At 44.1% G+C, this 15,000-nt stretch overlaps 3 protein-coding genes across 3 annotated transcripts in view; 1 reads left to right on the top strand and 2 right to left on the bottom strand.

Annotated features, from left to right (window-relative positions):
• The window catches only part of kbtbd3 (kelch repeat and BTB (POZ) domain containing 3), a gene marked incomplete at both ends in the record, with an annotated part of 20,785 nt that extends 20,157 nt beyond the window's left edge, over positions 1–628 (bottom strand). The window contains one exon of the mRNA XM_080543656.1: positions 474–628. Within this exon, the coding sequence (XP_080399782.1) occupies positions 474–628 (155 nt within the window). The remainder of the gene's footprint in view (positions 1–473) is intronic.
• Positions 629–650: 22 nt separating this feature from the next.
• On the bottom strand, positions 651–8,791 carry LOC308169019 (solute carrier family 35 member F2-like; the record flags this gene model as incomplete). The annotated part of the gene is made up of 9 exons (XM_080543655.1): positions 651–665; positions 2,635–2,802; positions 5,955–6,109; positions 6,364–6,416; positions 6,743–6,899; positions 7,032–7,191; positions 7,623–7,750; positions 8,087–8,262; positions 8,682–8,791. The coding sequence occupies 9 exons, from the start codon at positions 8,789–8,791 to the stop codon at positions 651–653; spliced, it is 1,122 nt and encodes a 373-aa protein (XP_080399781.1).
• A 1,266-nt stretch (positions 8,792–10,057) lies between these two features.
• Positions 10,058–15,000, top strand: part of LOC308168170 (cullin-5-like) — a gene marked incomplete at both ends in the record, with an annotated part of 18,165 nt that continues 13,222 nt past the window's right edge. The window contains 2 exons of the mRNA XM_080542660.1: positions 10,058–10,081; positions 11,852–11,985. Of these exons, the coding sequence (XP_080398786.1) occupies positions 10,058–10,081; positions 11,852–11,985 (158 nt within the window). The remainder of the gene's footprint in view (positions 10,082–11,851; positions 11,986–15,000) is intronic.

The raw sequence follows: 15,000 nt of genomic DNA, 5'->3' as shown, positions 1-15,000 counted from the left end.
ACACACACGCAAAAGCTTTTATTTGAGGAAAAAGTGTAGATTTATTGACAACGGTTTCGGCCGTAGCCTTTGTCAAGTCTAACTGTTGTCAATAAATCTACACTTTTTGCATCTGGAACGAGAGTGTGCGGCTTCTACTTTTTCCTTTAGTATTCTGCTCCGTCACCAGCAACCATCGTGTTTTAGTCTCGGATCTATTCATACATCAAGGGACACAGCACTTCCCATATTGTCAGCGTCTTTGAGCCTCGGAAAAGCGCTATACAAATATAATGAATTATTATTATTACTGCGGCATTTCGAAGAGAGCACCTCAGCCAACGTTGGACCCAGAAACACGCACGAACACACAGAGAGAGACACACACACACACACACACACACACACACACACAGACACACACACACACACACACACACACACACACACACACAGAGAGACACACACACAGACACACAGACACACAGACCCACTTAAAGAAGTCACTGGAGGCTGCTAGGATACAGCGGTGGCAGGGGAAGCTCTGGTCCTGGACTATGATAGTGAAGTCAAACAGCAGTCCCCTTTCTCTGAACGACCGAAGCACGTTCAGAAGCTGCTGTCCGTGAGCTTCAGAGACATGCAGCATGGACCTACATGCTGGACCACTGTTACACTCCGGAACACTGGCAGGAACAACGTGGTGAACACGCTCAGGAACACCAGACCCCTCAGACTGCCCCCGTTCATCCATCACTCAGTCTAGCAGAGAACAAGAACAACTTATTTTGCCATCCAACAATGTTGACAGTGTTTTTACAGGCTTGTTGTAGAGTTGTAGGATTACAGTTATTGAACGGGTTTGAAGTAAACACACAGTCATACACACCTTCTAGATCTAACACACCTCGCCCATAATGGAGATCTACCTGCATCATGGTGTACACTACATTCTCTTTTGCAATCAGCTGGGTGAGTTGTGGCATTGCTTAGGCTACTCTAAATACTGCATGTAGTTTAGATGATGATTATATAACCCATGCATGTATGATATGACTCTGTATCTGTTAATACATTATTAACAATTCATTATTAACAGTAGTTCAAGATGCTGATCACTCATTTGAAACGTAATAGAACAACTGCAGTCATGTTACCAAAGCGGGATGCGGGGGGATCTAGGAAGAGAGGGTAGCCTAATGGATCTAGGGAGAGAGAGTAGCCTAGGAAGAGAGGGTAGCCTAATAGATCTAGGGAGAGAGAGTAGCCTAATGGATCTAGGAAGAGAGGGTAGCCTAATGGATCTAGGAAGAGAGGGTAGCCTAATGGATCTAGGGAGAGAGAGTAGCCTAATGGATCTAGGAAGAGAGGGTAGCCTAATGGATCTAGGAAGAGAGGGTAGCCTACTGGATCTAGGGAGAGAGGGTAGCCTAATGGATCTAGGAAGAGGGTAGGCATAATGTGTCAAGCAAATGTTATCTAAAGAAGTCACGGTTAGAAGAAACGGGAGGAAAGACATCAAGCAGCAGTATTTTCGCGATTATTCATTGCATGAAAGAACAAATCAGAAAGGGCTTACCAACTCACACCATATGTGTTCAACACTAGTTACAAATTAGTCGGAGAGGAAAGGGAATATCTGTCCGTCGATTAATGGTCCGAATAAACCTCATACACTATAGCCGGTGTTTACGCTTTAGACTGCCTGAGTTTCAGCACCATGGACAGCTCCACTTCTCACGCCGCTGTTTCAGTTCACTGGAAAAGCGAATCCACGCGAGATTATGATATTTGGCGCGTTGTATGCTGGGATCTGTAGTGTAATTAAGCGTTATGGAACGGGAAGCCGTGGTTCATGCCTAACCACCCCACTAGGCACTAGCTGTGCCAATATACACACGATGTACCACGGCTTCGAGTTCCATAACGATTGTATACAACCGTTACCACATTTATCTATCAATATTTTACAAAAGAAAGACAAGACAAACTTTTAATTAATGTCGGCTTATTTTAATATGGAACTGTGTTTTATTGTAAGTGTATTCATCCGCTGAACAGTTGTTTATTGGTTGCTAAGCAACGGTAAGAATGTAACTTCGATAACGGTAATATTATACAAACGTGGAGTAACATGAAAAGATGTGTCAACATTCCATTTAGCCGTGCGTATGTCATGGCTGGAGCGCAAACTGACCAATAGAGACAATGGACCGTTGTATTATTGTGGGTCAAATCTTGCAAGTACAATAATAGTGTCAAAACATCAAACGGTTTTCAACTAACATTTTTAATGTAGATGAAAATGCAGACTGTCAATCCAAACACTTGCACATAACTGCCAACCCTATTCGAACCATGACACAAAGAACCCAAAACATCTGTATTCCTATAAATAGACTTCCTTTTCATTACATTTGCTCAGATCAATTGTAATGAAGGAAAGGACACAAGGGAATGATGAAAGGCTAGACTATTGTCACACACCCGTCATGTCCTCATCCCTTGTTGATGACATCACATCTCAGTGCTGTGCCGTACTCTCTGCCCTCCCTCTTTTTGTCCTCCTTGTGTCCGTGACAACCCTGAGCGGCCACCCTCCTCCTCCGTCTCCCCCTGTTTCTTCTCCTCTTCCTCCTCGGATGTGATCTTCACCACAACGTTGGTGCTGTCATCTTCGTAGACAGGGGCAGGGTTGTCAGAGCCCCCCTCCTCCCAGGCCACCGAGACAGAGTCCAAAGGGTCAGAAGACATTGGCAAAGCATTGAAGGTGACGAAGCCCACGAGGATCACCACCAATGACACCATGTACAGTCCTGAGAACTACAGGAGGCAGGAAGACATCATCATAACACATTAAACAACAAACATATCCGACACTCCAACAAACATATCCGATACTCCATACCATACACTAAACTCTTCTGTCTGACCTGTACCTCTATACACTTAACTACTATCTATAGTCTATACAATAACCTACTATATCTGACCTCTAGTCTATACACTAACCTACTATATCTGACCTCTATATACACTAACCTACTATATCTGACCTCTATATACACTTAACTACTATATCTGACCTCTATATACACTTAACTACTATATCTGACCTCTAGTCTATACACTTAACTACTATATCTGACCTCTATATACACTTAACTACTATATCTGACCTCTAGTCTATACACTTAACTACTATATCTGACCTCTAGTCTATACACTTAACTACTATATCTGACCTCTAGTCTATACACTAACCTACTATATCTGACCTTTAGTCTATACACTTAACTACTATATCTGACCTGCACTTAACTACTATATCTGACCTCTATATACACTTAACTACTATATCTGACCTCTATATACACTTAACTACTATATCTGACCTCTATATACACTTAACTACTATATCTGACCTCTATATACACGTAACTACTATATCTGACCTCTATATACACTTAACTACTATATCTGACCTCTATATAGACTTAACTACTATATCTGACCTCTAGTCTATACACTTAACTACTATATCTGACCTCTATATACACTTAACTACTATATCTGACCTCTATATACACTTAACTACTATATCTGACCTCTAGTCTATACACTAACCTACTATATCTGACCTCTATATACACTTAACTACTATATCTGACCTCTATATACACTTAACTACTATATCTGACCTCTATATACACTTAACTACTATATCTGACCTCTATATACACTTAACTACTATATCTGACCTCTAGTCTATACACTAACCTACTATATCTGACCTCTATATACACTTAACTACTATATCTGACCTCTATATACACTTAACTACTATATCTGACCTCTATATACACTTAACTACTATATCTGACCTCTATATACACTTAACTACTATATCTGACCTTTAGTCTATACACTTAACTACTATATCTGACCTCTAGTCTATACACTTAACTACTATATCTGACCTCTAGTCTAGAGACTAACCTACTATATCTGACCTCTATATACACTAAACTCCTATACGTCCTAAATTGCATTGATGTTTAAGGTAGTAACTAGATATCACCTAGTATCCCCAGTTACTATCAAAACTATCCATACCATACACTAAACTCTTCTGTCTGACCTGTACTTCTATACACTTAACTACTATCTATAGTCTATACAATAACCTACTATATCTGACCTCTAGTCTATACACTAACCTACTATATCTGACCTCTATATACACTAACCTACTATATCTGACCTCTATATACACTTAACTACTATATCTGACCTCTATATACACTTAACTACTATATCTGACCTCTAGTCTATACACTTAACTACTATATCTGACCTCTATATACACTTAACTACTATATCTGACCTCTAGTCTATACACTTAACTACTATATCTGACCTCTAGTCTATACACTTAACTACTATATCTGACCTCTAGTCTATACACTAACCTACTATATCTGACCTTTAGTCTATACACTTAACTACTATATCTGACCTGCACTTAACTACTATATCTGACCTCTATATACACTTAACTACTATATCTGACCTCTATATACACTTAACTACTATATCTGACCTCTATATACACTTAACTACTATATCTGACCTCTATATACACTTAACTACTATATCTGACCTCTAGTCTATACACTAACCTACTATATCTGACCTCTATATACACTTAACTACTATATCTGACCTCTATATACACTTAACTACTATATCTGACCTCTATATACACTTAACTACTATATCTGACCTCTATATACACTTAACTACTATATCTGACCTCTAGTCTATACACTAACCTACTATATCTGACCTCTATATACACTTAACTACTATATCTGACCTCTATATACACTTAACTACTATATCTGACCTCTATATACACTTAACTACTATATCTGACCTCTATATACACTTAACTACTATATCTGACCTTTAGTCTATACACTTAACTACTATATCTGACCTCTAGTCTATACACTTAACTACTATATCTGACCTCTAGTCTAGAGACTAACCTACTATATCTGACCTCTATATACACTAAACTCCTATACGTCCTAAATTGCATTGATGTTTAAGGTAGTAACTAGATATCACCTAGTATCCCCAGTTACAAATAGTGGTTCAGCGCCTCCTACTCCTGGTGCCATAGCTGCTTTATCATTCCTTTTATTTGGAACAAGAGCCAACTCTGACTGAGCTGAAGTAACTCTAAAACGTGTTTACTTAATATTGTGCAGTAAATATAATGCATAAACACTGACTGAAAGACACCTCAATGACTGTTCGAGCTACTGTAAGTGAGCACGGATGGAATAGAGGTTACACATTAACATAGTGCAGGTGAGTCATAAAAACACTCGACAGTGTCATCATGACCTCGACAAAGACAAGAGAGACGGCAATAAAGAGGGAGCAAGAGAGAGAGAGAGAGATGACACTGAAAGATTGTCCCCACATCATAATACATGTCCTGCCTAAGTACATCATCGCTTGTTTACATGATTACATGAAAGTCCTCACCTAGAATAAGGCTCTGTATGCTACATTAGATAATCAGGACAAGTCTAATGAGATCCACCTCTTCCTGAGGTACCGAGCTAATGATTAGTGTTTCTGAGGTCTCACAGCAAGGCTTGCACATGCCAAAAGAGGTTAGATAACCAGAGGCGAATAGATTAGATTAGATTAGATTAGATTAGATGAGATACAATCAAAACATACAATAGGAGCATTTCAATATCTACGATCTATCAGATCATTGCTGATTGACCCAATCTGTCTGTTGATCTGTTTATAATCAGAGACTGTGATGATCACAGTCACCCTGATGAACTTAGCATATCAATGAGGCTATAGAGGATAGTAGTGTGTGTGTGTGTGTGTGTGTGTATGTGTGTGTGTGTGTGTGTGTGTGTGTGTGCTCATCTACTCACTGTGTACTGAAAGAGGAAGAGACCACAGAAGAGACCGAACAGGTCTGCGGTTAGTAAGGAGAGGTTGACCGAGGTGGCACTGGTCAACTTGACCACTATAGGCATACAGCTGTACAGGAGGTATATGCAGAGGGCAAAACCCGAGAACAACAGGCCTGAGGGAAGATGATGGAAATTAGGAATTATTATTTGATGATAATGTGATTTGTGGTAAAATTCTATGACTATGGACATCTATTGCTAATAGATGAGTATTTTCGTGACTTCCAAAAGCATAGTATAAAGTATCCCAGATGTATGAAGAATAAACATGTTGTATTGATAGTATTAAAACATGTCCAAATATTGAAGTGTACTGTATGGAATTCATCACACCAAGGGGCAACAGGTGACTATGTGAGGCACTGACCAATTTCCCAGTTCCACTGGATTGTTGTGATGTCTTCATGTTCCAGTACGGCCCTGTGGAGAACCATGCAGCAGACCACTCATTAGTCAACACCACATGCAAATTCCCAAAGGTCAAACCCCAATATACATATACACACATAGACCCACCCACACACCCACACACACACATACACACACACACACACACATTTACATTTACATTTTTGGCATTTAGCAGACGCCTTATTCCAAAGCGACTTACAGTCAATACATTTGACTAAGCAAGTTAATCGTCAGTTCACCAGTTCAGCAGGAATCATCAGGAAGAGTAATCTAGCTCAGACCCGGGGCCATTGGCAGTCTCCGTGACACACACACACACACACACACACACTTACATTTGTATGCCACTGATGAGGGTCCCAAACAGGCCGACCATACCAAGGAACTCAACCCTGCTGAGGTTCTTCACAGTGTACTCCTGACAGACGTTAGACACGGCATAGAGCGTGGCGCTGATCAGCACCAAACCATCCCCTAACAGGATATGAGATGCTAGGAGAGAGGGAGGAGAGAGGGAGGAGAGTGGAGGAGAGTGGAGGAGAGGAGAAGGTTTAGTTTCTAGCTATAATGTGTATGTTTTATGGATAGATACAACATGTCAACATTATGAAAATTGGTCCTCACTGGATCCCTGGTCCCGGCCAGCCAGTAGGTCTGCCCCCACCATGGCCCCCACGCCTAGCAGACACACAAGCACGGCCACATAGTGTAGAGGTCTGTAGCGGGTCTTCAGGAAAAACCAGGACAGGATCATCAGAACAGGGATCACAAAACAGTCCAGGAGCTGGGAAGGGAGGGGAATACACCAGAACGTCACACACATGCACAAACGCACACGCATGCACACACACACATACCACTGTTGTCTGCATGTACTGCTGATATCAATGTTTCTATTAAATGATTATACTAGGGCAAATGTAGGTTCATCTTACTTGTCTAAATCTTACTTAGACAAATGTACTTGTAGTAAGTCGCTTTGGACAAAGGCGTCTGCTAAATGTCTAGAATGTAAATGTAAACACACACACGCACACACACACACTCACTCTCACTCTCTCACAGACTCTCTCTCTCTCTCTCTCTCTCTCTCTCTCTCTCTCTCTCACAGACTCTCTCTCTCTCTCTCTCTCACAGACTCTCTCTCTCTCTCTCTCTCTCACAGACTCTCTCTCTCTCACAGACTCTCTCTCTCTCTCTCTCTCTCTCACGTACCTGTATGCTGGTGAGTGTAGTGTACTGGTATGCTTTGACCACTGTATAGTTAGCCTCCACATCCACCAGGCTGAGCAGAACATACTTCCACCACCTGCTTTTCAGAATCTGCAAAATATTGCCATCCCCTATGTTAAAAGACAAGTACCCTGGAGGTTACTGCACTGAGAGATGACACCGTCTTCAGTGAGAAGAGATTAATACGACCGCTGGTGTCTTATGTCATGGTTAGGACACTTGTGAAGATGTCACGTCTGTTACCAGTCAGAGGGTCTGAACGGGGAGTGTTAGGGATGTGGATAAGATCTGTCTCTAGTCCTCTAATGTTAATGTAAATGTAATGTCTAATTCAGTACAATGGATGGTAAATGGCATTGACATCAATGAACACAATGTTCAAATGGACACAGTCTGAAATGTAAACGGTGGGTATGTTATGGACACGTGGATGTTCTACGACGTACCTCTTCTGAAGATGAGCATGGGGGTGTAGGTGGCGCACAGGAGCACGTAGCTGATGAAACTCTGGAGCATAGGTGTGTTCACGTGGAAGTCCGTGGCCAGATACTGAGATGCGATGGCAGTCCCACAGATCAGAGCGGCCAGACCCTGCCCCATGGCCACTGTCTTCACAAGCTGCCTGCGACATGCAAATAATAACCGCTTTATAAACGAGTAGACCTTTACATTTCAGTAGCCTCTGGTATAATGGACTGCACTTATATAGCACCTTTATCCAAAGCACTTTACAACAGCCTCTCATTCACCCATTCACACACACACATTCACACACCAGTGGCGGCAAGCTACCATGCAAGGCGCCGGCCCGCTCACTTGGAGCAATTTGGGGTTCAGTGTCTTGCCCAAGGACACTTCGACATGTGGCCAGCCGGGGCTCGAACCGCAAATCTGCCAACCTTGCAACCTCATTAGACGGCAGCTCTACCTCCTGCGCCACAGCCGCCCCAGACATATGCTTGCTGTGCTCTATTCAAGCTCCTTAACACAACTCATTGAGCAATAGGCTCCATTTCTATAGCATGACCCTCAATGACTCACCAGGTAAAAACCTCCTCCAGCTTGTATTTCCGGAGCCTCCGGGTGAGCCCATTTCTCTCATTGTTGCCCTCTGTGTTGATCCCTGTCCCCTCTGTCTCCTTCTCATCCATGTCAGTCTGCTGATAGAAGTGGAATCCTCGTTGTTCAGTAAATACTGTGAATGCACCGCTGCTAAGGCTTTTAACATCTTTACAGTGCTCACTCTGAATCATTAACAGTTCTCAAATCAAAGGGCAAAGTGTACTCCTTGACATGAATGGCCACACTGATGAGTGTGTGTGTGTGTGTGTGTGTGTGTGTGTGTGTGTGTGTGTGTGTGTGTGTGTGTGTTGGTGGGAAGGTGTGTGGTGTGTGTGTGTGTGTGTGTGTGTGTGTGTGTGTGTGTGTGGTGTGTGTGTGTTGGTGGGAAGGTGTGTGTGTGTGTGTGTGTTAGTGCTAGTTTTCAGGCATGGGACAAAAAGGCAGAGAATGGCTAATTGTAGAGGTACGGAAGAGAGAGTGGAGGAAGGGAAGAGAGGTCAGAAAAGAAAAGAGAAAGCAGAGAAGAAAAGAGAGGTCATTTTCATGTATGAAGGCTTGGTGATTGTGTCGACTATGGAAGGACAAAGTGTGAAGGAATGAAGGCAGGAACGAGTGTTGTATTTTCTAACTGCAGACCCTTGCTCCCGTCTGTCCACTGCAACTTCTGCAAGCCAGCTTGTGTCATGTGACTATACTGTATCCTTGTAGGGACCCTCAAAGCTATGTTTAGCTTTTGCCCAGACAAATCGTGAGCTTAGAATGATAAGGTTCTATCTCCATTTAGGGTAGTTCAGAGATATTGAGCGTCAAAGTTTTTACATTCCATTATGTTTTGTGAGATGGAACCTTTGTATTTTATGAATTACTAACTCAAAAATGTCAACAAAAAAAAAACACACAGGCATTAATAAACACCTAATGGATCAGATTATGTCAAAAACTCAATTTTGACAAAAATGGAGATAGAACCTTATAATTCTAACGTCACGAAATGCATTGAACCATCTGAATGATCCTGGTGTCGTGTGTTTGCTACTGCCACTTCAGTGTTGAGATAACATGGAACTTAAATGTCAATTGCAATTAAATGGTCTCCTGCAAATATCCACGAATTCCAAATCTTAAATCAAGTTATCTTGACTTGTTATAACCTACCACAGTGCCTATGCTTTTTTGAGACAGTCTCCTAAAACCTCGCGAGACAACGCGAGAGGATAAGTTCAGTCTCCTAAAAGCTCGCGAGACAACGCGAGAGGATAAGTTCAGTCTCCTAAAAGCTCGCGAGACAACGCGAGAGGATAAGTTCAGTCTCCTCAAAGCTCGCGAGACAACGCGAGAGGATAAGTTGAGGAAACATGGCGTCGTCTCATTTGTTGAAGGTAAGAGGCACTTCGATTTCATATTTCAACTTCAATTTCATATTTCCCAATTATCTGTGGAGGACTGTAAGCGGCCTGTGGGCCTTGTCTCCATCTTACGAAGTTGACAACTGTACCAAAAAAAAAAATCACACCGGCGATTCTCTATTCTAGGAGTCAGTTTGTACTGAGTGCAACATAGAGTTCTCTGGACAGCTAGCTAGCTACAGGTTAGCTTAGAAAGGTCTGCTGAGACACTTAGCTAGTCAATAACAATGACATCACATGTGACTGTCTCTGCATGGCTGTCTGTGACCCATCAATACATCAACAGTGATGGTATGTGTACACTTGTCCAGGGGGGAATTCCATCAACGTCGCTAAAGGAAAATTCCTGGCTTATTTTTGATAACCTCTCGCGAGACTTATCAGAATATGCCTGGATATTTTTAGGAACTCTCGCGAGACTTGTCAGACTAAACCTGGATTTTCTTTTAGCGACGTTGATGGAATACCCCCCAGGTTGCTTAGCCAGCTAGGTAGCTGAGCAGTAGCTTGCATAGATGATGTGTGACAGAGACAGAGACAGAGACAGAGACAGGGACAGGGACAGGGACAGGGACAGGGACAGAGACAGAGACAGAGACAGAGACAGAGACAGAGACAGAGACAGAGACAGTGACCGAGACAGAGACAGGGACAGGGACAGGGACAGAGACAGAGACAGAGACAGAGACAGGGACAGGGACAGGGACAGGGACAGGGACAGAGACAGTGACAGAGACAGAGACAGAGACAGAGACAGGGACAGAGACAGAGACAGGGACAGGGACACAGACAGGGACAGGGACAGAGACAGAGACAGAGACAGAGACAGACAGGGACAGGGACAGGGACAGAGACAGCTTCTCAACACAACAGACAGTGCAGCTCAGTAGCCAGCCAGCTAGTGACCCAGACAGCGATCCACAGGGTGGGCTGGACATAGGATGACAGTTTGGGTCTAACACAGGTAGAAATGATGTATTAATTTTCACTATGTTATGGCTACCGTCATTGTTCTAACGATTCTCTCTCCAGCCAGAAGAGAAGTACATTTCTTGACACACCCATCAGTAGCTCCATTTATTGATCAAGATGATTAGGCCTATCATAACAACACTTGACAGCAATGCAAACATGTCTAGGCTTACATGCAGGGCAGGCCTACGTCTCACACTCCTCTCTCTCTCTCTCCCCCACCTCCCTCTCTCTCCCCCCCCACCTCCCTCTCTCTCCCCCCCCACCTCCCTCTCTCTCCCCCCCCACCTCCCTCTCTCTCCCCCCACCTCCCTCTCTCTCCCCCACCTCCCTCTCTCTCCCCCACCTCCCTCTCTCTCTCACCTCCCTCTCTCTCCCCCCCCACCTCCCTCTCTCTCCCCCCACCTCCCTCTCTCTCCCCCACCTCCCTCTCTCTCCCCCACCTCCCTCTCTCTCTCACCTCCCTCTCTCTCCCCCCCCACCTCCCTCTCTCTCCCCCCCCACCTCCCTCTCTCTCCCCCACCTCCCTCTCTCTCTCACCTCCCTCTCTCTCTCACCTCCCTCTCTCTCCCCCACCTCCCTCTCTCTCCCCCACCTCCCCACCTCCCTCTCTCTCCCCCACCTCCCTCTCTCTCCCCCACCTCTCTCTCCCCCACCTCCCCACCTCCCTCTCTCTCCCCCACCTCCCTCTCTCTCCCCCACCTCCCTCTCTCTCCCCCACCTCCCTCTCTCTCCCCCACCTCTCTCTCCCCCACCTCCCTCTCCATGTAGAGTAAAGGGTCCCTGCAGTTTGAGGATAAGTGGGAGCTGATGCGGCCCATCGTTCTTAAGCTGCTGAGACAGGAGTCAGTCACCAAGCAGCAATGGTTTGCAGTCACCAAGCAGCAATGGTTTGACCTGTTCTCGTAAGAGCAACTCTTCCCATTCTCATTTTCTTTCTTGCTCTCCCCCCCTTCTCCCTCTTTTCCTCTCTCTCTCTCTTCTCCCTCTCTTCCTCTCTCTCTCTCTCTTCTCCCTCTCTTCCTCTCTCTCTCTCTCTCTCTCTCTCTCTCTCTCTCTCTCTGACAAAAATCCACACAAAAATGCTCTGACAGAAATGCCTTTTCTCCTAAGGGCACAGAAGTCAAACTTCGCATCACACTGAAACCTTTTGGACATATGCACAGTCCCACTCCACTGCATACTATTTCAGTTTATTGCTGCATCACATACTTATAGTTTGTTTCATGTTACATAGTATTTGTGGTTCTTCATGAGCCTGCCAGCTATGGTGGAGAAATATTGTCTATAGCGCACTCTCCTGTTCAGAAATGCACTCACTTAGACCTACACACACACACACACACACACACACACACACACACACACACACACACACACACACACACACACACACACACACACACACACACACACACACACACACACACACACACACACACACACACACACACACACACACACACACACACACACACACACACACACACACACACACACACACACACACACACACACACACACACACACACACACACACACACACACACACACACACACACACACACACACACACACACACACACACACACACACACACACACACACACACACACACACACACACACACACACACACACACACACACACACACACACACACACACACACACACACACACACACACACACACACACACACACACACACACACACACACACACACACACACACACACACACACACACACACACACACACACACACACACACACACACACACACACACACACACACACACACACACACACACACACACACACACACACACACACACACACACACACACACACACACACACACACACACACACACACACACACACACACACACACACACACACACACACACACACACACACACACACACACACACACACACACACACACACACACACACACACACACACACACACACACACACACACACACACACACACACACACACACACACACACACACACACACACACACACACACACACACACACACACACACACACACACACACACACACACACACACACACACACACACACACACACACACACACACACACACACACACACACACACACACACACACACACACACACACACACACACACACACACACACACACACACACACACACACACACACACACACACACACACACACACACACACACACACACACACACACACACACACACACACACACACACACACACACACACACACACACACACACACACACACACACACACACACACACACACACACACACACACACACACACACACACACACACACACACACACACACACACACACACACACACACACACACACACACACACACACACACACACACACACACACACACACACACACACACACACACACACACACACACACACACAGTTCCTCTCAACGGGGCTCCAGACTGCCACCACAAATGTCCAGTGCGACTAAAAAATAATTGGTGGCACTGCTGCCACTTGACTTTCATAGTTTTTTGGTGCTGTTTTTTAAAAATGTTTTAATAATAAAAATTCTTAAGTCATATTTTGGTCAAACAGTCAGTCGATGTTGTTTAATTATTCATTATCCTCCGTTGAACAACCCACTGCCGGCATTTCTTTCTCTTCCCTCGCGTGGTATAACATACTATGACGGCCTTCTCCCGCGCAAAGTAGCAACCCAGAGTGTTCAGGTTGTAGGTCAACATTGCCGGTCACAAAACAATAATGAAACGTATCAACGTGTTTTTCATGAAGAAAAATGTCCCGCCACCTGAGGTTAGACCAGACCCAGCAGAAGCTGATTCCAACAGGCAAAACCAGAACAGTAATCTTCAGAGCCGGAGGTAACCTAACCAAGCACCCACCCCCCCCCCCCCCCCCGATAAAAAGCCCAAGACATATAGGCTACTTCCAGATTTCGTCCTGAGTGGCTTAAAGAGTTTCCATGGCTACGGTAGGACACAACACAGAAACACATACTGTGTAGCCTACTGTGTTGATTGCAAACAATCCAGGCCAACTATTGCCGGCAATACCAAACTTGCGTCTGCAGCAACCAGTTTTAAACACGACAGCCTCACTATCCACGGCAAAAGCCAAAACCTCTTACAGTGCCGGGAAAGGTGCATCACCGGTAGTGTTGTTCCGATACCATTTTTTTATCCCGATACCGATACCTGACCGTGCAGTACTTGCCGATACCGAGTACCGATCCGATACCACGGCGTTTGAAAAAACAAAACAAAAAAACATGTTTTTTGAGCCGCATACTCACCTCGATGTAAAATTATTGCTAACACTTAGTCTGGCACTGCTCAAAACCTTTGTAAAACAGGAAAAAATACCAACAGAGAGTGAATGCTATAGAACTTTTTTTTATTGTCTACCTGGTATGGTGACAAGAAAATCAACCCCTTATAAAACCTGAAATGTGGCTCTCACAGATGCCAATCAGTGCAATATCCATTTAAGATATAAAACAGTCGTAGTAGTAGTGCAACAGCAAGTGAACATTTACAAACAAAATAACTTTAAGATATAAAACAGTCGTAGTAGTAGTGCAACAGCAAGTAAACAATTACAAACAAAATAACTTTAAGATATAAAACAGTCGTAGTAGTAGTGCAACAGCAAGTGAACATTTACAAACAAAATAACTTTAAGATATAAAACAGTCGTAGTAGTAGTGCAACAGCAAGTAAACATTTACAAACAAAATAACTTTAAGATATAAAACCGTACAAGTAGTACCGCGATAGTGAAAAGCTGCCACGCCATTGGTTGAGAGCAGCTGCTCTGGGCCAATAGCGTTCCAGCAGAGGAGCATGTCTGGGCATGTCTGTGTTAGGAAGGATGTGTCA

The sequence above is a fragment of the Nansenia antarctica genome (genome assembly GCF_963989245.1).
Source record: "Nansenia antarctica genome assembly, chromosome: 12".
Classification (NCBI taxonomy): Eukaryota; Metazoa; Chordata; class Actinopteri; order Argentiniformes; family Microstomatidae; genus Nansenia; species Nansenia antarctica.
The sequence above is the reverse complement of the archived record's forward strand: the minus strand, read 5'-3'. Positions and strand labels throughout refer to the sequence as shown.